At 36.6% G+C, this 27906-nt stretch overlaps 1 protein-coding gene across 5 annotated transcripts; it reads left to right on the top strand.

Annotated features, from left to right (window-relative positions):
• The first annotated feature begins 7 nt into the window (after window positions 1-7).
• LOC104611861 (kinesin-like protein KIN-UB) lies at window positions 8-27906 on the top strand. 5 transcript variants are annotated; one of them, XM_010279105.3, is made up of 19 exons: window positions 8-416; window positions 2143-2243; window positions 2372-2494; window positions 4020-4205; window positions 4391-4612; window positions 4740-4896; window positions 7761-7910; window positions 10079-10167; window positions 11317-11520; window positions 21367-21513; window positions 22762-22896; window positions 22999-23130; window positions 23736-23874; window positions 23986-24078; window positions 25468-25593; window positions 25815-25940; window positions 26717-26860; window positions 27166-27294; window positions 27380-27906. In XM_010279105.3, the coding sequence occupies exons 1-19, from the start codon at window positions 221-223 to the stop codon at window positions 27538-27540; spliced, it is 2760 nt and encodes a 919-aa protein (XP_010277407.1). In that variant the 5' UTR covers window positions 8-220; the 3' UTR covers window positions 27541-27906. The 5 variants fall into 5 exon arrangements, with proteins under 5 accessions (XP_010277407.1, XP_010277408.1, XP_088751835.1 ...); XM_010279106.3 differs by having other exon boundaries at window positions 27383-27675; XM_088895709.1 differs by lacking the exon at window positions 21367-21513.

Raw genomic sequence — 27906 nt, 5'->3', positions numbered from 1 at the left:
TTCTCTCTCATAATTTAAACAGGTTTCTGAGATTTCTCTCCTCCAGTAGTCCCATCTGTAGCGATTCAATTGCTTCCCATTATTTCTTCTCTGTTTTCGTTGGAGCTTTGCTGTCGTGGTGTCTGTGTCGCTATAGAATCAGGTTTCACTTGCTTCCGTCCGAGATTTCTCCTTCTTTCCGAGCCTTTGATGGCGAGGAGCTTTTGAACTAGGGGAAGATATGGCTTCTGGTTACAGAAATGGGAGTGCAAAGGGGGGCGTCAAGGTTGATAGGCCTCTGTCTGTCAATTCTAACATTAGGTCTTCTTCTATTAAATCCAAGCCCTCTCCATCGCCCTATAACTCGCATGGTCTTCGGCGAAGTAGTCCGGGTTCGCTTGGTGGTTCCGCTGGACCGGTGAAGGATGATTCTGCAGGTGAGGTTTTTTTTTTTCACGTTTTCTTTCTGTTTGATGTATGAAATTTGTATCAATGTTGAATTTGAATCACGTCCATTTTTACTTAAGATTGCTCAATTCGTGAGTGAAGATGACAAGATCTGTTTTCTACTAGGAGATCGACTATGAGGAAGGGTTTCGAGCTTTTATTTCGGGCTTTTTCTAAGATTGATTTGCCTGTTTTTTAGCTTGGATATGTTAACTAACGAACTTTTTCTTACATTTGGTGGAAATGAATGGAGGTCTGCTTAGATGAGAAGCTACTATACTCTTCCCTCTTGCCTCCCCCGTTTCCTTACTTTTCTTATCATTGGAATTCAAAAGTTGAAGTTTCTGTGTTGAACCGTAAAGACTGGGAGCTTCCGCTCAATAAAGTTTGCTGAAAGTGGCGAACGTAGTGGGCTTCTTCAAAACTGAGCATTTGAATTTAAGAACGGATTTGATATGGGAGGAAGTTTACAGGAAGGATGAAATCCCTGTTGTGTTCTGGAAGCATTTCCTTTTCTTTTACTGTCTTCACTTATGTTCAACGTTTTTCTTTTTCTTTTCTTTTGGTTGTTGTATGGACGATAAGGGTGAACCATTCTATGGTTTTGTAGGGCAAATTTATACTGGCCGAGATCAATGTTTTAGAAGCGAGAAGTTCAACTAAAGTGCATGGGGTTCCTAAAGCCTGAGGCATTTACCTAAATAAAATGTGGTGCCACTTAAAAAAATTAAAGGAAAAACTTGATATTTCAAATCTAAATTCTGATAGAAATAGAATATTTCAAAACATCCATTGGTTTAATTGTTTAGTGTATGGTGCCATTTACACTAAGGCTGTAGCCTTGTACCTTCAAATTCCTACATAAGTTAAACAGTTTAAACTCTAAAATCGTAGGCCCAATCTATGGAATGGTTAAATTACCTATTCAACAAGAAACTTAAGAATAGTTCATCAAAACATAGCAACAACTAAGGTGATGCGCACCGGGATTCAAGTGCGGCACATCCCACAAAATGAGCCTTGTCTGTGAGTGCACCTATTAAAACACTTGCTAAGATGCAATAATTTCCCCAGGAAAGTCAAGAATTCTTATCCAACAAAAAAAAATTTGAGTCTTTAATTTTGCATCCTATGGGGCCTTTGGGATGAAGCCCGTGTTCTTGGTTTTCTAACTGTCCATTTTTTTATATGTTTGTCTTAAAATTTCAAGTTTACTATGTGGGATTACTTGGGTGATTATTGAATCTATAATTTCCTTTCTATGTACTTCCTGGTATAGATTATTCATAATTACACAATCAGTATTTTGATCTGGTTAATCCTTGCAATCATAACATCATCACTGAGTGTCTGCAATTTTGGGCACAAAAAATACTCCAAGGTTTCATGATTAACTTCCGATGAGAAAGTGGTATGGAATTGCTATAGTGATATCTTATTAAATATTTTTCTTTGTTTACTAATTTCTATCTTAAGTTTGAGTTAGAGCACATTCTGTTAAGTATTTGTTAGGGCTGGTGTTGTTTTCTCCCATGATTTTTCTTTTTGTGTCATCTAATAGCTGACTTTTACATCAGAGTTTTGGTTGTAACTAGAAATACAAAAGCTCCTCTTTGCTTGTTAGTATTTTATAAGCTGTTTGGCATTTAAAAAAAAAGCCTTATTTGTTGATTGTGGACTCTGCATTGTTCTAATTGCTATGATATTCGTGGACAGTTTCTGGAAGAGTAAGAGTGGCAGTGAGATTGCGGCCACGGAATGCAGAGGAGTTGGTAGCAGATGCCGATTTTGCTGATTGTGTAGAGTTGCAACCAGAGGTTTGTACATCATGCTTTCGAATATTACAAGCTATCTCCATCCTTCATATCTGGGTTTGGATAAGAATCACTATTTATTAAATGTTGCTACTTTTTCTTGCTAATTTATGGTTTTCTTGCTGTCACAGCTCAAAAGGTTGAAACTTCGTAAAAACAATTGGGATTCTGACACATATGAGTTTGATGAAGTGCTCACTGAATTTGCATCACAAAAGCGGGTCTATGAAGTTGTAGCAAAACCAGTTGTAGAGGTTTGTATTACAGATCAACTAGTAGACCTTGCTAACATGATCTAGTTTCTAATTTGTTTTTTAACATGAGTTTGATGAAGTGCTCACTGAATTTGCATCACAAAAGCGGGTCTATGAAGTTGTAGCAAAACCAGTTGTAGAGGTTTGTATTACAGATCAACTAGTAGACCTTGCTAACATGATCTAGTTTCTAATTTGTTTTTTAACATGATCAACTAGTAGACCTTGCTACCTTGCCCTTCTCTTTTTACATGGGCCTGTGTTGTGAATCTGGATCTGCTGCAAAACTACTTTCTGTACAGCATGCTGTATATACAGCCACAAGAGGATATCTTTCCATTATTCATCTATGGCTTGGGCGTGTGCCAACTTGAAGTCAGGGTATTGAGCCTAAAGTTTGAGAAAACAGAACCCTAATCAAACTTAACCTACCTTGGCCTTTCTGTTTCTCTTCCACAGCCCTTTTTCTTACTCCCATTTCCCTGTCCTACCTCCTCTCATCACCAAAAAGAGAGAATCACACGTGAATCAAGATGGAGCAGAAGATTCCCCTCTGGAGTTTGCTTCCATCCCCCAAAGTTATCTTTTCCTGCAGTGATGAGGTACTTAGGTTCAATCTCTTTCTAGAAGAACCTCCTTTATTCATACTCACTGCTGAGAGAACACAAATGAACCCTATAATCCTATATAATCAATAATCCTCTGGTAAACCCAAGCATATCTACAATTAATTAAAGCAAAGAGAATACCCAACAATAACTGAACCCTTAATCAAAATTAGCAGCCCCAGTAGATGATAAAATAAGGGAAAGCACTAAGATGGTTTGGATGTGTGCATATAAGATAAGCTTGACACCATTAGCAAGTGATATATTGCAAGTTGAAACGTCTAGAAGAGCTAGGGGCAGGCCAAAAATAGGATAGGGGTTGAAGTGGTTAGAAATGATTTGAGAGCCCATAATTTAATGATGTACAAGATACTGAGTAGAGCGGAATAGCGGAATAGGGCTCATGTAGCCAATCCCATGTAATTATTTTAAGGCTTTAATGTGTTGAGTACTTGAGTTGAGCTGAATTATGTACAAGAAAAATTCTTAGGTTGCTAATTTTATTTCTGAAATTACTTATCAAAAAACATATTTCTGAACTTGTTCTTCCTTCTTGTCTTCTATTTTAATGCATTGGGTTGTTATTGTAATGGAAGACATATGAAAAGGTAACTCAACATTGAGTGGTATATGCCCATTCTTTGCTTTACATTTTCCTAAATGTCCTTTCATCTGTTTCATTTTTGATACTCTCCATGCACTAGAAAAATTTAAACAACTTAACAATGGATATTACATTAAACATAATGGAATGGGGAAACATGATTTGTGTAGCCAACCCCATATAGTTGGGATTAGGCTTGGATGATGATGAAGATAATTATTGTTATACTATTTTCTACTATATAGGAGTCCTGATGTTTTTGTCTTAAATTTGGGCAGCAAGTGCTGATATTAAGTTTCATCCTATTCTATAGAGTGTTCTAGATGGTTATAATGGGACTGTGATGGCATATGGACAAACTGGCACTGGGAAGACTTTTACTCTTGGACGGCTTGGTGAAGAAGATACTGCTGATCGTGGCATTATGGTGCGCTCAATGGAGGACATTTTAGCAGATATCTCTCCAGAAACTGATTCTGTCTCAGTTTCCTACTTGCAGGTTGTTAGCCACATAAAACAATGGATAATTGCATGGTTGTTGCATTCTGTTTAGCTTTAGTGTTGCACAGTTGTTGCATTTTGTTTTTCAGTGTTTTTGTTTTTTGAATTTGGCTTCCAACATCTCAAGTTCACTTTGGATGTATGTGAGTGTTGATTAGTTATATTCTTCATTAACATGTGCAGCTTTATATGGAGACAATCCAAGACCTCCTTGATCCGGCAAATGATAATATTCCTATTGTTGAAGACCCAAAAACTGGGGATGTTTCATTACCTGGGGCAACCCAAGTAGAAATCAGAGACCAGCAGAGTTTTGTCGAGTTGCTACGATTGGGTGAAGCTCATCGATTTGCTGCAAACACAAAGTTGAATACTGAATCTTCTAGGAGTCATGCTATACTAATGGTGAATAGATGAACTATTCTTTTAGTGCAATTCAGGCTAATTAGGGTGTCATTATATTGTTTTGTTGGTTCTTTTACCATATTTAGATTATTTTTGGAATATCGAAAGATTTACCCTCTTGATGCAGGTCCATGTTAAGAGGTCTGTCAAGGGAAGAGATTCTTTTCTTTCAAGTGATAATGAGAACACTTCTCACTTGGTAAAAACTCTTAAGCCACCCCTTCTTCGTAAAGGCAAGCTAGTTGTTGTAGATCTTGCAGGTTCAGAGCGTATTGATAAATCAGGTACCTAAAGTGCTGCTGCTACTACTAATTTCTTTTTGACGCTTGATTCAGGAAACTGATTGGTTTTGTTATATTGTTTTGGTAATGGATACCACATACTCATTTGTGTATCATTTATGCCTCAGACATATATTTATTTTAAAGTGAGATGGAGGCAAAATTGGTGTTCAGTATCCTTCAACATGTTCTTCCATGCCCACTGCATATATAAATTATATAATGTCACTAATGCCTTTCCAACCATTTCTCCATGCTTGAATGTTTTAATTCTTGAGTAAAATCAATAGTTGACTGTTGCTGGAATTATTCTTGTTGACAGGTTCTGCTTCTTGCCTACTGATGGCAGTTAACATTAGGAAGTAAAAGCATATATGACCATCCAAGCTTTATTCCAACTTTATGGGGTTGGCTACATGAATCCTGTTTTGCCATTCCATTCTGTTTAATGCCATATCCATTGTTAAATTATGAGCGCTTAAATCATTTCTTACTACTTTGACTCATGTCCCTTTTGGTCTACCTCTAATCCCTTCCAGCCCCTTCAAAGTAAAAGCATATATCCTTTTAGTTGAATAGAATTTAGTGAACAAACTCATGCTTCAAAATGCAATCATTTATTGTGCAGAACCACCTGGGTATCCTTAAAAGTGTTTCAAGGTCGCAAATATTACGTTGATTGGTTAGCTATCTACGCTGTTGTAGTTTTAACTTTTAGGCCTGTAGTATGTTCCACCACATATAATTTGGAACTACGTTCGCCTTCTGTCATCTCTTTTCTGTTTTTTACTCATCCTGTTTTTTTAGTTGCAGAATGCTACCATCTATCTCTGGATAATGTTAAAAGTTGGAGAGAAATACTCATTAGGGTGTTTTTCCATATCTGTTACATGTCCCATATGTTGAAGTAGAGCATGAAATGGGTTGGATCCGGAGCACATTGCCAAATCCATTTCTGCATCCAGATGGAGAAAATGGCTTTGAAAATGTGATGTTGGTAAAGTCAACAGATTTGAATGTTTTATATGCTTGAAGCACTCTTCAATTCAAGCATGTGAAACTTCAAATCTGTTTACTTATCTCTTAGTTGCATTACTTCATGTAGCAAGGATTTGTGGATTTTTACCCTTTTTCAATGTACTTAGCCATGTTGCCTCATGACCACTTGTTCCCTTTCATTTGGTGATTAGGATTGTTGTTTCCATTCTGATGGATGATTGGTAAAGCCATCTACTGTGTCCAATGTGGGATCAAAGTGGCTGTTTTTTTGTGGGGGTAGATACTATCAAGAATTCAAGATCTGGTTGGTGAACCAAAAAATTGGCCCAAAGTATCACCCTGATCTTTCTCCAGTTACAGTCACTTGGCCTGACATGGCTTGTGGTTGGTAGAGAATGCCCAATATTAATCCCTTCTACAGTTATATATGCCAAGTTTCTAACCTTGAATAACATTTGAACCTGGAGTAGTTCAATATTCTTGTGATAAGCCTTTGGTGGCATTTTGAAGTTTGAAATATTACCACTTGTATCCGACACTAATCGGCTAAGTGATTATCCCCCTTTTAGTCCATCTGGTTATGCTTCTAATAGGTGCACACAAACCTAGATATGTTCACAGACTTGGGTTTACACTGTTTTAGGCTCGGGCTTCGGGCTGGGCCCATTCAAAATTTAGCAAAAGCTAAGCCTGAGCCCTGCCCATGAACATGTCTTACTCGTATCTGAAATTTTGCTCTGAACTGAACAGCATTCAATGAGAGTTTGGGACCATGGTGTTGCTTTTCCATTTAGAGTCCACTTAAGTGCCATGTGGGCATTTTAACTTCATATTATCAATGGTTTGGCAGATTTAACTTCAAACCTTTGTACCATTCTTTACATCAGGTTATGGTGTTGAGGGGAGGGGGGTGTTTCCACATAGATTGTCTTATTTGGCACCTAGCAGTGCTTAAGTGTATAAAACTACAATAAACAATTGTGCATTGTGTTATGTGCCAACCATAGTTTTCAAGGCACCAAGGTGAGGCTGGGCGTTAGGCCCCGCCTTGTCGCCTAGTCGCCTAGGCGATGGATGCTTTTATATAGAAAACATAGATCCTAGGGTAGTTCCCTAGGTACCATAGCCATAGAAATAGACTTTTTTCCTAATAAGATTCAGTCGGCCATTACTTGGTGCAGTGATAAAATATCAAATTGACAAGCATGATAATTTGGGTTTGAATCTGCAAGTGTCCACTATGTGCAAAGAAATGTGAAAGATTAGGTCCATGTTCTCTGCTCCCTCCACATTGGGTTATGGCCCTTTTCTTTTATGGCTGAGCAACCAATACTTATTGTGCTATTAACTAAGGTTCTAATTCTAAATGCTGATACAGACAGATGCCGGATGGGGCGTATTGGTCTTTACCCTGAGTTGCTTTATATATATATTTTTAAACACTTAGTTTTTGTGTATTGGTGACCCACCAATACGATACATATTATTGACGTGCTGGTATGTTGCAAAATTTTGATCTTTGCAATTAACACATGTAATGTGGCATTTAAGCACATTTTCTATATCCACCTCTTGCTGTTGGGTTAAAATTTAGAATTATTGTGGTTATGCCTTATTAACAAGTTAAGTGATTGAGTGGGTGCTTTTTGATTACTAAGTCTTGTGAATGTATTAGGTAGGTATTCCCCTGGTGCGGGTACATATGTGCTTGTTTACCATGTTACTTGCAAATTTTAAACTTATGAAGTGCATTAGAAGATTACATGGTTTTTGATTATTTTTAGTATGCTAATGCTGATTACTTTGTATTTTATTATCAGAATCTTAATTATGTTGTGAGGTTTTCATTGTATTCCCTTCATTGGCAGGTAGTGAGGGGCATACACTAGAGGAAGCTAAGTCTATCAATCTCTCATTGAGTGCATTAGGGAAGTGCATAAATGCACTGGCAGAGAATAGTGCTCATGTGCCGGTCCGTGATTCAAAGCTTACGAGATTGCTTCGAGATTCATTCGGAGGTGTGGCATTTTTCATACATTGGGAGATTTTAATTACTTCTGATGTTATTAAGCAAAATAGCATGGGATGTTTCTATGATTCATGTGCAACCATTTCTTTGATTCACTACTTTTCTGTTTCTGGTATTTGAGCAGTTCTTGCTTACTCCGGACCTATTCTTTCTTACTATTTTTTATTTTTAGTGCTCCATTTCAGATCCTATATAGTTTGGATGCTGATGATGAGTACTCCATTTTAGAGTAGGGGCCATTGCTTGGTGCTATGGTAAAAACTGCTAACAAGTGTGATTTTTTTTTTTTGATTCATCTGACAGAGCCTAAAAAACAAAATTAAAAAACAAAGCACAAAAACCAAAAGACTCAAACCAAAATTAAGCGAGGGGTGACTACCCCCATAACATCAACAAACAGAAGAAAGTTAAGCTCTCTAGGAGGTATAAGGAATTCCCTATACCAAATCTTAGTGCTCCAAGCTAAATTAGCCATAAAATTGGCACATATATTGGCCTCCCTGTAGCAGTGATTGATACTAACTTCCTAATCTCTATTCAGAAGAGCTTTGATCTCCTCGCTTATTGTAGAAAGACGCCAATGGTTATCCCTACCACCCTTAAGAATTTGATTGGTGGAACGTGAATCTGACTCCAAAATGATTTTGCGGTAGCCTGAGTTCCACGCCAAGACAAGCCCACATTTGACAGCCCATATTTCTGCCAAGTCGATAGAGGAATTTCCAATTTAAGTGGTGAAGCCTCCTTTCCGTTGTCCAAGTTGATCTCGGAGAAGACCCCTAACCGCAACACCACCATTCTGGCCCTTGACTGCTCCATCTGTATTGATTTTAATCCATTGGTCACCCGGAGCTTCCCATTTGATGTCTCTCCAGACGTTGCAATTAGGTTGATTCTTGGCAGGAGCATTAGTATGTTGGGCACACAGGAAATTGTCAACATAGTTTTTTGCAAGATTTGTAATATAAGTGGGAGTGTAACTGATATTGTTGAACTTTTTTATTTTGGGCTCTCCAAATCAGCCAATTTAAATAGCTAAAATAAGTCGCCCTGAGAGCATTACTAGTCTCAAGATTACTTTCAACCCAACTCTTAAAGTTTAGTGCACTAGTGGGTGTGGGATGATTATCATATAAATTCCAAACTTCCTTACAGAACCTAGAATCCATAAACAAATGATCAATCGTTTCCATGCTTTCATTACACAAGGGGCAATCGTTTCCATGCTTTATTAGAGCATTGCGAGTGGAGAGTTTTCTATAATAGAGCAGCCACAAAAATATTTTCACCCTTGGTTGACATGGAGCTTTCCAAATCAGATTAAAAGCTTGAGCTTTAGGGAGATCATTTTCTTTTCTAATAAATGTATAAGCTGATTTAGTTGAAACATTACCATCTTTAATGTCAGGCCATATCCAATGGTCATTTTTTTTGCGACCCTAAATTTAAAGGGATTGCCATGATTTTTTTCAACTATATCACTTGGCAAGAGAGAAGAAATCAGGTTGATGTCCCAATCACCAGAAGCAGTATACAGTCTTTAAACACTCCTCAAATTAACATTTGGGACAGGCCCATGCAACCGATTCTGCCTACAGGTAGTCCTAGTAACCCATGGGTCATCCCAAAAATTAGTGTCTTCTCCATTCCCAATGGCACGTATAGTCCCTCCATAAGAAATTTACAACCTTTAGCTATTCCCTTCCAAATCCAAGAGTCATGACCTTTTACGCATGGGTCCAGAACATCAGTTCCCCTACCGTATTTACTAATTAGGACTTTGGACCACAAGTGTGAAAAAATAGGTTCTAGTCTGGGAGCAGCCACTTTGTGCAAAGACTGACAGAGGTTAGGTCCATATCCTGTCCACCCCTCCCAAAAATTGGGTAATGGCCTCTTTTAACGGTTCACATATAGAGTACATATTTTGATCAGCAACATCATCATCAAAGCCTTGTCCCAACTATATGTGGTTAGCTACATGAATCTTGTTTCACCATTCCATTCTGTTCATATCCATTGTTAACTTATATAACTTTAATCAGTGACATGATCAAGTGAAATTTATTAATATTAAAGGAAAGTTGGTGTGTGTGTTTCCCCAATTTTGATGCTTCTATATCTACTGCCTCACATTTTAAATGTTTGATATAACAGGCACTGCACGAACTTCATTAGTTGTAACTATTGGTCCATCACCACGGCATCGAGGAGAAACTGCAAGTACCATAATGTTTGGGCAACGGGTGGGTCTAGCAATTGCATTTGCAGTGTTTTATTTCTTTAAAATTGCTCTCTGTTCTTCCAATTGTTAGGTCATAACAATTTAATTTGATTATACATGTTAGAATATATGGGTTGTGATGTAGTAAATGCCATCTTTTTGTTAAATCTTTCTTTCTTTGGCTCCCTGAACAAAGTGCATAACTTATGGGTTTTAATGTGCTACCTATTAAATGTTGCTTATTGATATTTTCTGTTAAAAAAACTCCATTTTGTCATTTATATGTTTGCTTTTCTAAATGCTTCAATTGCAAATTTTAATCAGGCTTGGATGATGATGATATTTTTTTTCGAAGTATTGTTGTTTTTATTTGTCTTTCTTGAAAGAAAATTTTAAAAACTTGCACTTGCTTTGTCTGGGTGTATGCCTCTCCTTGTGCCTTGGGCGCTAGAAGGCCCTTGCACTTTTCTTGCACCTCTTTCTTTTAAACCATTGTTCTTACCAATGCACTCATCACTAAGCCTTTCTTTTTGATCAGTAACAATGAATATTATTGATAATAGAAAGTTAACTTGTATAACAATACTGACTACTCTCCAGTTGACTTGGAAGAGTAGTGTAATAGTGTTAGAAATTTGCACTAATACTTTTAAAACAGTACATTCACACTAGTACTTTTAAAAACAGTTAGAAATTTGCACCAGGCCCCGACATTCCCCATTCTAATCCATTCGTGTTAAACACCCATCCTTCCTAGAGTATTTGCCAAACTGTTAGCAGACCTATGAATCCATCCTAACGAGCCATTTGGATTGGAAGACACTTGTCTCCATGTCTTTCATTTCTCATTTTAACACATCCATCTCAACATCCTCTTTGCTGCCAAACTTAATTTATGGACTTGTTGCTTCTTGAGAAGTTATTCTAAAACTTGTAGTTCTCTTTCTGTTGTTACAAATTATTATTATTGTGCTGTTCTCAATTTTTTTTTTTGTTTCTATTCATAAGTTGGTATATCTTTCGCAGGTTGAGATTGTATTCCTGACTTGACATTGTTATTGTTTATTTGGGTTTATTTCTTTCTACTATAGTTTTTTTTTTTTTTTTTTAATTTCTTCACTTAGTTTTGTGCAATTAGAGATTCCTGACCATTGAAGATATATTGAAACAGGCTATGAAGGTGGAAAATATGGTAAGAATAAAGGAAGAATTTGATTATAAAAGTTTGGCTAGAAGGCTTGACATACAATTGGACAAGCTCATTGCTGAAAATGAAAGGCAACAAAAAGCTTTTGAGGATGAAATTGGAAGAATAACTTTAGATGCACAAAATCGTATCTCAGCAGCAGAAAGAAGCCATGCTGATGCCCTGGAGGTTAGTTTTTTTTCCTATCTATATTTATCTATGAGAATTAGCATCAGCAATATGTGTGAGCTACCATGCTGTTGGACCATGAATATATCAACTGCCTATGCATGATTTTGACCAGAGCTGAAGCTGCAATTGATAGATAGAAGCTGTTTGTGCTAGAAGAGGTAGTATACTAAAGTGGGCTCAATCTCCTTTCCCACATGATATTCAGGAGATATTGGTGGCGTTCGGTAGTGTGTAAATATCGTGGACGAGACCGTTTTGGTCCTGTCCACGGTAAGATATGGTGTTCTGCTATGTGTGGACGGTCCCCGTCCACAAAATAGCGTGTACAGGGGATAGGCCACACCCCAATTTATCGTTCACAGTATTTTCTCGTGGATGGTCCATACTATAGTGTGGACAGTTTGTTGAAAGGTTTCAGTGTAATGCAGGTGCGTTACATTGGTCCAATTACTCATTTTATTTAATCTTTAATAATTTTTAAATTTTAAATTTTTAACATTTTATCAATAAAATAATAATTTTTAATGTTAATTCTAGCACAAGTCTGACGGTTCTCCTTCTCAACTCTTTTTTCATTATTTAAATCAATAAAATAATATTTAAAATATTAATTTTTATTTTTTAATATTTAAAATAATATTTTTTAATTATTAAAAAAATGCAATTGTTGTCTACATATTGATGCCTTTTTTTTTTCAATTTATTTACCATATAAAAAGCAAAATTAGATATTTATGATCGACAGTGTAGATCTCCCATAAAATGTATATGAGATACATGGATGCCACTGTGGGTGTGGACTGGTCCGGTCCACATAATCTATCCACAGTTCAGAACAGCTGTGGTCTTTGGTGTTGTGGACCAGTCCACACCCACCAATTTCTCATCTACACTACAGAACACCCCCATAGTCAACATGCAACTCAGTGTTGTATGGACTCTATGGGGTCTCCTAAATGAATGAAATTTCATGTCATATATGTAGGGTTCCAACTCAACAGTACTATATAATATTTTTCCTTTTGCTTGCATATTTGGCATAAATGGACAGTTAATGTATATGATGAGCGGCACTTTTCTTATAGATGTTTACTAAGTAACAAAACTAAAATTTAAGACATTTTTCTATAGGTATACTCTGATAGAAACAAAAATGTCCATACAAGTATAACAAGAGGCCATTGGATAAAGACCATGGGGTTGTTTAAGAATTTCTCAATAGATGTTATAATCAGAAATTGGTGAATAGTAGCCACCTCTTCTTCCATGAAAGTTAGGGTCCAAGAGATGTGAAGGCCACCTGACAATGACTGAGGAAATATGAACTTTGATGTCATTTTGGTGGGTAATTCAGGCTCTGCTGGGATTGGGACTGTATTTAGAGATGGGAATGGCTCTATATTGGCTCTGTTTTCTGGGCCAATTGACCATGCTGACTCTGAGTGCAGAAATTTCTGCATTACTACAACAGTTGAGGTTAGCCAAGCAAATGGACATTAGGCACTTGGTGGTGGAAGGTGATTCTCAATTGGTAGTGAACTGGATGAAAAGTGACAGTGTTGGTGTGTGTGGAATCATAGGCAAGTGTTGAGGGTAATCAGACGCATAGCAAGAGAAATGGGGGTTACTTTTAGATTGGTTGGATATACATTAGCCAAAAAAGGGGTTTCCAGGGAACAAATGTTTTGGGCACCATTGTAAGAAACAAGGAATGGTGTATGAGGTTGGGTGTGAGCTGCTGGGATGCAGAAATATTGTAACTATTCTGAGTTAATAAAATTTTATTGTTAATGATCCAAAAAAAAAATATAACCAAGGGTCATATGTACATTATTACATGCTAAAATAAGTTTTGCTTTATCGTTGTATAGTATCAAGAGGATTTATTTTTGGTAGTGTGACTGTGAAATAAGTGTTTCCATAATCGGTTGTTAAAGTCTCTTAATGTTCTCTTAGTTGTCAAAGCAGTGGTTTCTCACATATATTGAAGTACATGCATAACTATACTTCTTTTAATTATACCTGGAGCTATGTTTTAAAGCTATGAGGTGTGATATGTAGGGCTGTAAAACAGATCAAGTTTGGGTCAGATTCAGAAAAACCCGAATCCGGTCTGGTTAATGAAAATGGGAATCCGAATGTGTTCCGAAATCTGATCAGATTTAAAGATCCTGGATCGGATTCAAATCTTATTGGACTTGAATCAGATTCGGATTTAATCCTACTCTGCTTAATTTTTTTTTAAAATAAAGAAAATTAAAAAAGTTAATTACTTTTTCAACTTATATATAGAATAAATTAATATAAAATGAAATATTAAATTATTATATATATAAATATATATTATAATATATAAAAATATATATTGTTATATGTTTTATATATTAAAATCAATAAATATTATTATATAATTGGATTAGGATTCTAATTGGATCGGAGGGAGTTAAATCTGCATTCGATCTGATTATATAAACAAGTCATCTGAATCCAAGATAAGCAGATTTTTATATATTATTATATGTTTTATATATTAAAATCAATAAATATTATTATATAATTGGATTAGGATTCTAATTGGATCAGAGGGAGTTAAATCTGCATTTGATCTGATTATATAAACAAGTCATCTGAATCCAAGATAATCAGATTGGATTTCAGACTTTCGGAGTCTGTTGACACTTGACAACCCTGGTGATATGAGACACTCGTTATCCTATGGCATAAGTTGTAAACCAGAATGCAAGAGGTGTAAGCCTCCAGAACATAGATTTTTTAATTGATAATTAATTAATATAATAGAAAATATAATGAATTTCCTCAAAATAGGGAAAGATTGAAAAAACATATTTACAATTTGTAATAACAAAACCATCATAATCAATATCACAAGTTATGTCAGAACTTAGAAATAAACTGAAGTGAAGACCTAATAAATTGACAAGTAACAGTCATTATATAATTTATATTGCAAATTTAATTAGGGAAATTGCAAAGGGACTTTTCTGTGGGATGGGGGAGGCAAGAAATGAGATCACTTGGTGAAGTGGGAAGAGGTCTGCAAATCAAAGAAGGGGGATTGCGGCTAGGTCATATTCTGGAAAGAAATTGTTCTCTCCTGGGAAGTGGCTGTGGAGATTCCCTTTGGAACAATCTTCTCTCTGGGCTACTGTTACGAGAAGCAAGTACCTAAGGAGCAGGAATGGATGGGACTCCAATCAGGTCTCTTCTCGTTTCTCTCTTCGCAGTCCCTGGAAAGGTATCTCTTCCCTCCTTGATCTGTTCTCCTTTTTTATGTTTTAGACTGGTCAATGGCTCTAGTATCAAGTTTTGGACTGATCTCTGGCTGGGCAAGCAACCTCTCTGTTTTTCCTACCCTCTCCTTTTTAGTCTTAATCCGTTAAAAGCAGGCTTCTGTCTCTTCAGTTATCTTTAGAGGAGACAATGGCCTCTCTTTTAATTTTAACTTCCGGAGAGCCTTGACAGATTCTGAAACTCAAGATATCTTTTCCCTGCTGTCCTCTCTTTCAGTTGTCTTCCTCTCCCATTTGACTCAGGACAAAAGAATCTGGGGGCCTTCTCCGGATGGCTTGTTCACTAAATCCTTCTATAGTGTGTTGACTTCTGGGACAACTAACCCCCATTCCCTGCATAAGAAAGATTTGGCTTTCTGCTGTTCCCCCAAGAGTGTGCTTCTTTGTTTGGGAGGCTTATTGTGGCAGTATTAATACTTGTGATATGATCCTATGAAAGAGAAAAGGAAACCTTTATATTGCTCCTCATATCTGTGTTATGTGCATGAAAGATGGGGAGTCATGTGGTCACCTTCTTATAAATTGTGAAGTAGCCAGAAGCCTTTGGCAATTCTTTTTGGACATCTTCTATAGAGGTAGTTTTCACTGGACCCCTCCAATTTCTGTGTCTGACCTCTTACAATGGCCTGGATGTACCTCAAGTAAAAGAGGTGCTCTTCTACGGAAAGGCGATCATCCATATAGTTTACTGGTGTATTGGGAGGAACGCAACAAAAGAATTTTTGAAGATAAGTATTCTTCCCAGGATGAGCTAAAAGGGAGGGTGCTTTTCCGAATTAACTCTTGGATGAAGGTGTCCAGTTTGTTCAAAGGCATCTCAATGGGAGACCTAGAAAGAAACATGGGGCTGATTCTGAGTTTTTCAAGTTTAGAAAGAGTTCTCACTTTTCCTGTGACCCCTAGACCTACAGACTTCATCCTCCAGTAGTCCAGTTTGATGGCAGCTGCTATAGTAGATTTAATCACAGAGGTCAGGCTGGTATAGGTAGCAGAATTTTCATCTCTCTAGGCACTCAAGTTTGGGCCTACAGTGGTCCCAATGGAGAGGCTGAAGCTGTTGAAGCTGAGGTACAGGCCTTGCTGACGGGTTTGAGATGTGTAAAATCCTTGAACATCTCTTTGGTTGTGGTGGAAGGTGATTCAAAGGTGGTCATAAGCTGGATGCTAAATCAGCAGGAGGGGCCTTGGAGATTCTCTCATCAGATCAATGAAATCAGGGTTATTCAATCTCAGATCCATTGTGTCTTCAGGTGGATTCCAAGGAATTTGAACTCAGTAGCAGATGCCCTTGGGAAGGCTTTTTGTTTTGTTTTTTTTTTTTTTTTGTTTTGCTTCTGATAGATCATTCTTATATACATATTGTATATCCTTCCCTCTTTTAACGAAACTTTCCTTGTCTCAAAAAAAAAAGGACCGAACCTCCTCATCATTCATCAGTCATAAATTATCAATGAAGCAACAATGCCATATAGGTAGCAAAATAAGTACACAAAAATCAATAGCTCATATAAACTACATGGCAGAACACATCGAGGGAGTTGACATAAATTTCTTGAGCAATTAACAGAGTGCATTTTTTTCCAATTTCATTTGAGCATAAATCACTAGATTTGAACAGGGATTTTTCTAAAAAATACTGTTGAAATGAACAAAGGGGTGTAGAACCTGTTTTTTCCTAGACAGACAAGAAGAAACAAAAATGGAAGGGGCAAGATCCAAGATCCCTGTATTTTTATAGGCGTGGAGAAGAAAAGTAAAAGAGGAAAACCTTATTCTGCACGTGCCACATGTAAAAAGTAAAAAAGGTATGGTGAATGTGAAGAGAAAATGATTGCAGGAAACCCTTAAAGCCCTGAAAAAAGTGTTACGCATACCTGCATATCACCATTGGTCTGTAATATGTATTGTAAACATGGTTTAAAATGTCGCGAAATGTCACCCAACATATGTCGGTGTCGAGACCCAGCGACATAAATTTTACATGAATTAAAAGAAATACAATATGTTGGTCGATATTTCGACCATTTCGATAAATGTCGACAATATCGTTCCAAAAAAAATATATATATAATATATCGAAATATTCAGCATATATGTGAACTACAAACATCTCATATCAAACAAAAAGAGACGTTAAAGGGGGGAAAAGAAGAGGGTTTTTTGATAAAAAAAGAAGAGGGTTTTACGTTTTAGCTTGTGTACCTGGAGCTGGAGTACAACTTCAGGATCTAACCAAGCACAAGAGTGATCATGTGCTGAAATATCTTTTTCTTGGAAGCAGGATGTTCAGCTTATGAAACTTTGAAGAAATTTCTCTCATCTTGATTCAGATATGCAATAACCCTATTTCTCTCTCATGGTGAATAACCATGAAAAACCTAGGAAAAAAGAAGAGAGAGAGAGGGCAGCGGAAGGTGTGAACTCAAGGTCGAGAAGGAGAATGCTCTTCGTCATCTTCTATTTTTTTCTTGAAGGGCTTCATTGAGTGCTGGTTTGCTGCTCACTGGTTGCAGACACACTCTGCGTCTCTTTGACATTTGAGGAAGCTGAAGTTCATTCAAATGAAATTGAAACCTCAGCCTTAACTTAAGTTTATTTAAACTTTAAAGACTTGCTATAGTCCATGATGGTCTATGGAAGCCTATAGACCATCACAATAGCAAGCCCTAAAATGGAATCTTTAAAACACCTTTATATAAACATGTTACAATGCAAGAGGGTCTATTGTAATATTATAGACCTCATAAATGAAAACTTAAAAATAGAATCTTTATTTCACTCTTATTACAGTACATGAAGGTCTACAACAATAATGTAGACCCTCACTACAAAAGCCACTAAAATGAATAAATAATAAGAAAATTAATATTTGAGATAAAATTACAATATTCATTAGAAAACAAAAATAAAAATCAGAAAATATTAACTAGTTAGTATTTTTATAAAATATTTATAAAAAAGAATTAACAAAAAATAAAAACAAAAGAATAAATTAATTACTTTATAATATAAAACATAAAATATTTTCAAGTAATAAAGTATTAACTAGTTAGTATTTTTAAAATATTTATTAAAATCAGAAAATGTTTATTAAATTTTATAATAAATCATATTCTACATTTAATATAAAAGATCAGAACAAATTTATTAAATTTTCTACTAAATCATAATTTATTATAAATTTAGTATTAAAAATCATAATAAATTCATTAAGTTTCATAAGAAATCAGAATTTATCATAATCTTAATGCTACAAAAAGGAGAATCAGTTTATTAAATTTACAATAAAACATAATGTATTATAGCTTTAATATTTAAAAAATCAGAATAAATGTATTTCTATTTACTAGTGTGAAATAAATATATTAGAATTTATAATAAATCAGAATTAAAAATAAGAAAAGAAAATATCGGATAACCTTGTAAAAACATCAAAATGCATAATAAATGAGTAAATCGTCATTTACTAATTTGTTATTGATCTTTGTTTCTTAGTTTTATATAATGGTTGGGAATAAGATAGTAGTCTAGAAATATGTATTAATGCTTTTTTTATCATTTTACAAAATATCATTGCATATTTCCACAATGTCTCTAATTTTACAATATTTTTTTTTGATAATTGAAATAATTTTATTAATCAACAATAGACAATAGTATAAGTCCCCAAGGAAAGGCACGAGTTGCAACCTCTCCGGGCTAGTTAAGTACATATTTCCAAATTAATAACAACTTACATAGAAGCACAAAAAAGATCTTCCCTAGAAACCCTTGTTTGGCTGAAGCATCAGCCAAAAAATTAGCAGACCTACTAACCCATTTTACCTCAATTCTCATATTGCTGGTTAACCACTTTACGTTTTTGATGAGATCTTTGTAGCCCCAAATGGTGGTATCCAAGTTTAGGAGCCACCTTGTTACCACCTGAGAGTCCCCTTCAACTAGGAGATGCTCCACCCCAAGCTGGTTGGCGATCTGAATTCCTTGTACTGCAGCAAGGATTTCTGCCCTTGTGGAATCCCCCACTCCCACCGGTCTTGAGAATAGGGAAATTATGTTGCTGTCCTTATTTCTCAGTATACCCCCTATACCTGAAGGCCCGGGGTTGCCTTGGTTGCTTCCATCAAAGTTCAGCTTGATGACACCTTCCAAAGGCGGAACCCATTCTGACAGAATTCTATCATTCTTTGTTGAAGTGTTAGCTATTACTAGCCAATTCCTCCACAAGTCATCAAAGGAGAAATCATCAAAGATGTCCACAGTTTTCAGCCAATGGATTGCTCTTGTTAGGATACAATCCTTCATTTCATCTAACCCTCTTTCCTTTTCTAAGAAAATTCTTGCATTCCTTTCCTCCCAAAGAGTCCACAGAGTGGCTGCCCTAACACATTTCCACATGACCTTACCTCTTCTAGTGTGCCAAACAAAGACAGATGGGTTGAATAACAAGCTTAAATCAGAAGGCATAGACCACCTACCTCCAAATAAACAAAGGCTCCACCTCCATATAGCTGTAGTGAAGGAACAAGAGATTAGCAAATGGAAACAGTCCTCATTCTCGGCCTTACACAAGGAACACTAATTTGGGGAAAGACAAAGTGAGGGTCTCTTTTTCTGTAAGTTTTCTAAAGTATTGATTTTCCCATAGAAGACTTCTCAGTAGAATACAACAATTTTTGGGGGAATAGGTCGCGCCCAGACTTCTTTGATAGGGAATCCTTGGGAAATGGGGTTAGAACTGAGGGATTTTAGAAAAGAAGAGCAAGTAAAAGTACCTTTTGGAAGAGGAGTCCAAATCATTTGATTAGAAGAAGTGGGGTCCAAGCAAACGAATTCTAGTAAATGAATTAGCTCAATAACACAACTCGACTCACTATCCCTTGACCCTCTACGAAACCCAAAGTCCCAGTTTAAAGATAAGGGGTTTAACGGGCTCGGGAGAAAAGTTGCAATTGGCTCATGTTTGTAATGGGAAATGGAATAGAGCGAGGGGAAACAATCTTTGAGGGGTTGAGTACCCACCCAAATATCCTCCCAGAACAGAATAACATTACCAAAACAAGCATCATACCTGATGAATCTGAGGAAGCGAGGGAGAATACCATGTATAGCCTTCCAAGGTGTAGTTAGGGTAGCTCAGCGAGATATCCCGGAATCCCAACCATTTCCTGCACAACCATGAATGCTTTCCACCACCTCATGCCATAATCTCTCTCTCTCTCTCTCTCGGGGCCATCTCCATAGCCACTTCCCTAGAAGGGCTACATTCTTCAGCACTATGTTCCATATCCCTAAACCCCCTTCTTCCTTTGGTTTGTTAACTATCTCCCATCTGATCAAGTGATCATTTTTCACCTCTCTTGGTTCCCATAGAAAGTCCCTCATTCTCTTCTCTAGTTTCTTAGCCTCCCTTGGAGGAATCCTGAACACTGAAAGGAAGTAGGTTGGAAGGTTGGCAAGTGTAGCCTTAATTAAAGTCAGCCTACCCCCTATTGAAATGTAATTCTTTTTCCAAGCCGCCAAGCACTTATCAAATTTCTCCACAATAGGGGCCCAGAAACTACTTTCTTTAGGGTTGGCTCCTAAGGGTAGCCCTAAGTATGTCAAAGGCCAAGAAGAAATATTGCAACCTAAGCATTCTGCAATGGATTCAATCTCCCTATTCTCCAAGTTTACTCCAGCCACACAACTTTTATCAAAATTTACCTTCAAGTTGGAGACCCTCTCAAAAGTACTTATTAAAATCTTAAGGTTCTCCACTTTTCTCAACTCATTCCCTTCACAGAAAATAACAATATCATCAGCAAACTGAAGGTGAATTACTGGAATGCCTCTGCTCCCTATTCTCCATCCCTTTATTTGGCCCTCCTCTTCTAATTTTTACAGTATTTCCCCTCGACATTTCTGACATATGTCCTATATTTTGGTAAGCGAGATTTCCATCGACATCGACATTTTAAACCTTGATTGTAAAAGAATCCTTCACCAAGCCTCTTTGCTGCCCACTGCATGAAAGTCAAGATAGACTTGGGACTCAAGTTTTCTTTTCTTTTGATATCTTTTGATAAGCTAATATGATATAAGATCACATAATATTATAGTTCCTCCCATGTTTCTCCTTTTTATATAATAATTAAATAGCACACAGTGCGTTTGCTTCCCATATTAAGTATTTCTATATCCTTTATGTGACGCATGTACTTTTTGTGTTGCCTCTGTAGAGGAGGCTTACTTCCCATGTGCACCTGTGCTTCTCTATTGCGCTTCTTGGATTCTGTCTCCCACACTTTTCAGAGCACTGCCCTCAAATTTATTACTAATTCAGTGCATCTCTTAGTCTTTCCCAAATGTTTCCCCAGTTTCTCTAGATATTTTCCCAAATTTGTGCTCAAAGCATGCAGAATTTCTCCAAACTTTAATTTCAAACTTCAAACTATGATCTTGTACTTGATTAACCAGCTGTACTTCTTGTACTTGATTTAATTTCTGAATTTCCAATGCCATAATCTTGGTTGGTATTTCCTCTTTATAGAAAGAGAGGCTTAAATACCAAAGGGACTACATGGAGTCAATAAAGAAGCTTGAGGAACAATGGGCGATTGAGAAGCAAAAGCGTAGCAACAATCAGAATGGAGTTGGGACCAAAGATGGGTGCTTGGATAAGACATGTAATGGAGAGGTTTGAACTTCCTCTCCATCTTTTTTCTTCTTCCATCTTGTGATGTTTGAACTTTGAAATATATCTCTTTCTTGTTCCTTCTTGCTGTTAGAAATATGCCTTGTCTTTCATGTTTCTCTTATGTGTTATTATTTCAAATGACCATTCATTTATGCTTGTGTCAAACAATGAGAATTTCAAGAATATCTTTTCTTTTCTGATTTTCCCCTTTGCCTGTATTAATAACAAATAAAATTTGATAGGGAGGGGCGGGGGCAAGAGGAACTTGGGATTATGATAGACCCAACAACTAACTGGGATCAAAGACATGGTTGTTTTATTTGATGATATTTCTTGCTCTCTTGATGATGTACACAGTTATAATCGTAATAAATTTATGCTGTGGTTACATTTGTTTTTTGGTTTTAACAGAGTAGATTAGTGTATGGTAAATGTTAAACTGTGTTGTCATTAGTAGTGGATCTAGCTTCTTCTGTCTAACTCATGCATGTTTGAAGCTATTTTGGTCAAAATATGATGTTTTATGATGTTTCCATTTGTTTTTCTTGCTAGAAAAGTTGGAAGTTATAAACACTGCATTATATTGGGGCTAGAACTAGAAGGACTGAATTATATTGGGGGCTTTGACTGGGTGAAAGACAATTGGCACTGAATAGAGTGGAATAGCAGAGCAGGGTTCATGTAGCTGATTGCATATAGTTGGGGCACATAAATGTTTTCATGCATGTATTTGGGACTTGCTAATTGCCTATAGCTAAACATGTCTTCTAAAATTCTGCTTGAACCGTTGTTGATAAAAATACATTATGTGGCTTCTATTTTTTGATTGATAATGATAACAATTTTAAAAGGGATGACTGGACTCTTGGTCAATACTTTTCTGAAATACTCTGCCACCAAATTAAAAGAGAGAGAGGGAAGCATAAGGAAGGAGGATAACAGAAATAGGATGGGATAAAGAAAAGCATGTAGAAAAGAAATACATGTCTTAGTTTTTGGTGTGCCTTGTTGCTCTTGATCATATTATTCACACATTCAATTGGCAAAATTTTCCTCATCAAGGCAGAGTACAATAAGTTATGTTATACAACTGGAATCAGAGACTATTAATTATTTAAAACGATAATTGATAGTCTGATCTTTGTTATTATCATTTTGGCCATGTTGGTTTCAGATAATTTCTTGCTTATTTTGGATGATTATTTCTAGATGAATCTCTTCATGATTCATTTCCTTTCTGGTGTCCAGGACACTGCAGTCTCTATTTCTGAGGAAGTTGCTGAGGTAAAGAAAGAACTAGAGAATGAACTTCGTTTAAAAAAGGCTGCTGAGGAGGAGGTCAACAATCTTAAAAGTCAATTAGCACAATGGAAAAGATCAGAGGTCTGATTTGTCTATCAGGTTGCTGAGTATCATTAATTCATCTTGGCATATTCTTTATTTTATGCCAGGTGGTATATAAAACAATACTTTCTGTTGACCTAGGCAGCTGGAAATGCTGAGATCATAAAGCTCCGCAAGATGCTGGAAGATGAGGCACATCAGAAAATGAAACTTGAAGAAGAAATCACAATATTGAAGAGCCAACTGTTGCAATTGAGTTTTGAAGCTGAGGAGGTATGCTGTGTTTCAAATTATTTTCTAGGCTTGATTCCTAGTTGTTGTGGAATATTCTATGGGAAAGATATCATTGTTTCTAGATTTGAGTATAAATATGTTCATATGCATGCATGATTTCTCGTCTGTTTGCTGCTTGATGTATCATCATTACACATTCTTTGCCATATAAATAAAATACTTTTTTTACCACCTGGAATATAATCACCTTATGGTTAGTATTGTCTTTAAAATATAGATGTATCCCAAGGGTGACCTGATACCCAGCTTCTGGTTGTATTTGGGCTGGCACATCCATCTTACCTCAGTATGGGAAAGCTGGTGGCATGAACCTTGGGCTGGGCTAGGTCAGCGTGGTCTGATGCTCATCCCTAGCTGCAGGCTTAAACAGAGGGCATATTTAGAGCCTCTTTGGGGCCACCAACCAATTTGTCACATGCAAGATTTTGTTTTCTAGATCTCCAAAATGACTAATCTGACAAAAACCATTTCTTCTCTTTGTTTGTAACTTTGTGTTCTTAAAGTTAATATTTGTCAACTTTATTGATATGGTCGGAATAGTTACGATCTACATCATCCATGATGTATTACTTAAATGTTGGCAGACAAGGAGGAGTCTTGACAGAGGTGGGCCTGGAAAAATTTTCAATGGCCTTGATTCCCTTGTGACTCAAGTTAGGCATCCACATGCCAGAGATCCAGGAAATGGACACAAAGCATCGATTGCCAAACTCTTTGAACAAGGTAATAAACAAAGTTTGAATTGATTGTTGATGCTGCTTAATACTAAGCCCATATGGTTTCATATCGAACTTGTTTTTTAAGTTTTCCTAATAAAATACTCTAACCTGACAGTGGGATTGCAAAAGATCTTGTCACTCCTTGAGTCAGAAGATGCTGATGTACGAATTCATGCAGTGAAAGTGGTAGCGAACTTAGCTGCGGAAGGTAGTTACTTGTATATCTCAATTGATTATTGGTTTGATTTTATTCAGGTCTCTAATTCTTTGCTTTGTGTTTCAGAGTTCTACTTGTACTTGTTTGATTTTACAACGCAAGCAACTAAGCATAATCCACTTTGATGTGCTTCTTGAAGGGGCCCTGAGTTATATATATATATATATCAGTGTTTTAAAAGGCTTGGGAGGCGTACGCCTGGAGCACTCCCAAAACGTCCTGAGGCGTATGCCAGAGGTGCTGACACCTTTGAGGTGTACACCTCAGGTGCAAGAGGTGTACGCCTCTTGTGCTTTTTTCATGAGGCGTGCTAGAGGCGTACGCCTCATGTGCCTCATGCACATTTATATAAAAAGACAGAAAAAAGAAAAAAAAGGGAAAGGAATGGAAAGAAAAGGAAAAGAAAGGGAAGGGAAAGAAAAAGAAAGAGAAGAAAAATAAAGAAAAAATGAGATCTCCCCTTTCAACTAATGTTATGCATCTTTATTCTTAATATAAAAGATTTTTATTAAAAATAAAGAAAAAATGAGATCCCCCCTTACTCTTCATCCTCCTCCTGACCCCCAACTCTTAAGGAGGCTTACGCCTCTTGCGTTCTGAACTTCGCCTCACGCTTCGAGGTAGTGGAACGCCTCGCGTCACGCCTCCGCATTTTAAAACATTGTTCCAAAGGGCATTTCTTTCAGCAAGACAGGTTGATATAATTAAATGTGTTTTTGTTGCTCATATATAAGGTTTCTAGGTAGGGAAGCGTGTGCAGGGACCCACATAGTAGAGAAAGTACAACATTTTGATCTGGGTCCCATATAATGAGTATGATATGTATAATGAGCTCTTCTTTTTGTATATGATTTTAGTTAAGGATGTAGGTGGAGAGACAGGCATAAATAGAAATATTAAGTACATTCTTGGAATTAAAAGAAGGAATTATTCATGTGTATGTGTCTGATTTCAAGGGCCTTTGGCTAGTACATAAGGAAAATTTTGAAGTCTTTATTTGGCTATGGCATATGAATTTTTAGAGACAGGCCTGGTCTCTTCATAACAATCTAGTTGACAAGTAATAATCGATTTATGAAATTTGTTATGTCTGTAACCATTCTATTTTTTTTTCTTTTTGTGTTATAAGTCATATGCATGCTATCTGAAGAAAATAATTTGATTTGTTGTACTTGGTGTTGGGAGGTGTCATGGCACCACTAGATGCAATTGCTTAGGTGAGGCATCTGTTTGACTTGTCCTATTATTTTTCTGTGTAGGAGATGCTAAAACAAGTCTTAACAGTTATAAACATTTATTATTTAGATTTTAGATTACTGTAGTCAACTGGAAACTTGCATTTCTAGCAGTAATAATGCTTTCTTGGAATACAATATGCAGAAGCAAATCAGGAGAAGATTGTAGAAGCTGGTGGGCTCACTTCCTTGCTTATGCTTCTTAGTAGCTCAGAGGACGAAATGATACGCAGAGTAGCAGCAGGTGCAATTGCTAACCTTGCAATGAATGGTAAGTACTTAAGGTGTGTTGTATCTTTAATGTGAGGCAATGATTTCCCAGTTCTGCAATGATCAAAAAATAATTTTGAGTGTGTTGTATTTCCATTGAATAGATGTTATGATGATAGATGATGCCATTGCTCTTTCTCTTGGTTTAGTTTTATTTATTTATTTTGATAATTTCTCTTGGTTTAGTATTTCCTGCTGCTAATCTTTATTTTTTTGTGCCAGAAAAAAACCAAGAACTTATAATGGCTCAGGGTGGCATTAATCTATTGTCAATGACAGCAGCTGATGCTGAGGATCCTCAAACTCTTCGAATGGTTGCTGGAGCCATTGCAAATCTCTGTGGCAATGGTAAACTGCCACATCATCAATTATCTTCTCCATAGTATTTTTGTCACTGAGTGGGCCATTTTCCTTGACTGTTAATTCATATTGCCATATTTGCAATAAGGTTCACCGATGGCAAAATAAGTTGGATAACAAATGGGAACACTCGCAAGGGAAGGAGGAAAAATAACCAACTCACCATTTTGCTTTTTGTATAATCACTTCTGGAAGGCACTGTCTGTTTTTATTTGGAGATGTTTTCTCACCTTTTTTTCTTTTTTATATGTTTTGTCTTTTATCAGTAAAAGCTTCTCAACTTACTGTAAAGTCTGTCATAGTAGAAAACACAACTGACTAAAATTTTAGAGAACTTCAGATAACAATTTTACATGCCATGAATCACCTTTCTAGCTTTGTGCTTATATTTGGTTTATCTGGCTAAGTACGAGGTTTTAGCTACTCTATCTTCTCTTTCCTCATCTTCTTCATGGGGAACATGGATTTACAAATTGACTTTTTTTCAGGAATAGTAAGTGTCGAATTTAATAATTGACTTTGTAGTGAGAAGTTTTTTTTTTTTTTCTTTTATTTCTGTTCATCTTGTTGTGTATTTGTGTCTTGTACTTGTTATTACCCTCTTTCTACTTTCTTTGAAATAGTTTTGCAATCCCTAGAAAAGCTTGAAGCCTGACTTGTATGGTTATCCGTTATCCTTGAACTGCTTGTGTGGTTCTATTATTCAGAATTTCTTGTGTAACGAAATACTGACATATGCTGTCATTGACTATCTCTTTTTCCAGATAAGCTACAAACCAAACTCAGAGGTGAGGGTGGTATTAAAGCATTACTAGGAATGGTGAGATGTGGACATCCTGATGTTCTTGCCCAAGTTGCACGCGGAATTGCGAACTTTGCCAAATGTGAGTCCAGAGCATCAACTCAAGGTAAATATCCTGCAAGGCCACCACTTTTGGATGAATGTAAATTTTGGAGAGTTTCAGACTTTTCCTAAGAAAAGTTGGTGTTTCCAATATATTGATTAATTTTAGATGTCACATTAGACCTTTCTGAAGAGTACCATGCCATTCAGATCTCTATTTGTTTACTGATGAATTATCATATGGATTCATTGCTGATTAAAGGGGAAATCTGTCTAAGCTAGAAAAACAATTTGTAGTTTAAATGGCAGAAGAAATGGGGGCCAGAAAATTTTGACTTATAGTACTACTGGTGCTGCTTAATACCACAGGGGCAAAGACTGGAAAGTCTCTTCTGATTGATGATGGAGCTCTTCCATGGATTGTACAAAATGCCAACAATGAAGCTTCACCAATCAGACGCCATATTGAGCTTGCCCTATGTCACCTGGCACAACATGGTAAGTGGGTTTTTCCCCCTCAAACCAGAAGTTGGAATTCTTTTTTCTGCTTTGTTGCTTGAAAACTCTGATTTGTCTTGTGTAGAAGTCAATGCAAAGGACATGATTAGTGGGGGTGCCCTCTGGGAGCTTGTTCGTATTTCACGAGACTGTTCCCGGGAGGACATAAGGAATCTTGCACATCGGACATTGACCTCCAGCCCTACTTTTCAAGCTGAACTGAGGCGGTTACGGATAGAGTGTTGAAGATGACTAGTGCCAGGCTGTTTGTGGTATATATTAAAGTAGACTGCAGGTGTGGTGGTGTGAGGAAGCTAATCATAGGCTACACTGTTGTGGCTTGCACACGATGAATTGGTCTTCTATGGATGAATAAGCAGGCATTCTATCAGGTGGGATCCATTTGAAGTTTTGTTAAATGTTGGGCTTGTAATCCTTAAATGGATGCGCCTTTAGGGCCCTTTATTCATATTCTTTTTTTCTTTTAATTTCTTTTCTCGTCTCTGTTGCATTGTTTAATTCAAGTGGACCTGCCCAAGTGTAGCTTCTTAAGAAAAATGGTGTAGAAATCAATGTATATGCAATGGAAAAAGGTATTCTATTTTCTCTATA

Source organism: Nelumbo nucifera, chromosome 1 (genome assembly GCF_055504915.1).
Source record: "Nelumbo nucifera cultivar China Antique chromosome 1, China Antique-T2T, whole genome shotgun sequence".
Taxonomy (NCBI): Eukaryota; Viridiplantae; Streptophyta; class Magnoliopsida; order Proteales; family Nelumbonaceae; genus Nelumbo; species Nelumbo nucifera.
This window is presented reverse-complemented; position numbering and strand designations above follow the sequence as displayed.

Coding starts and splice junctions, on each gene's coding strand:
- LOC104611861 (XM_010279105.3), top strand. CDS start 221: ATGGCTTCTGGTTACAGAAATGGGAGTGCAAAGGGGGGCGTCAAGGTT. Junction 417..2,142: donor GGTGAAGGATGATTCTGCAG/GTGAGGTTTTTT, acceptor ATTCGTGGACAG/TTTCTGGAAGAGTAAGAGTG. Junction 23,131..23,735: donor TGAGTTTTGAAGCTGAGGAG/GTATGCTGTGTT, acceptor AAATGTTGGCAG/ACAAGGAGGAGTCTTGACAG.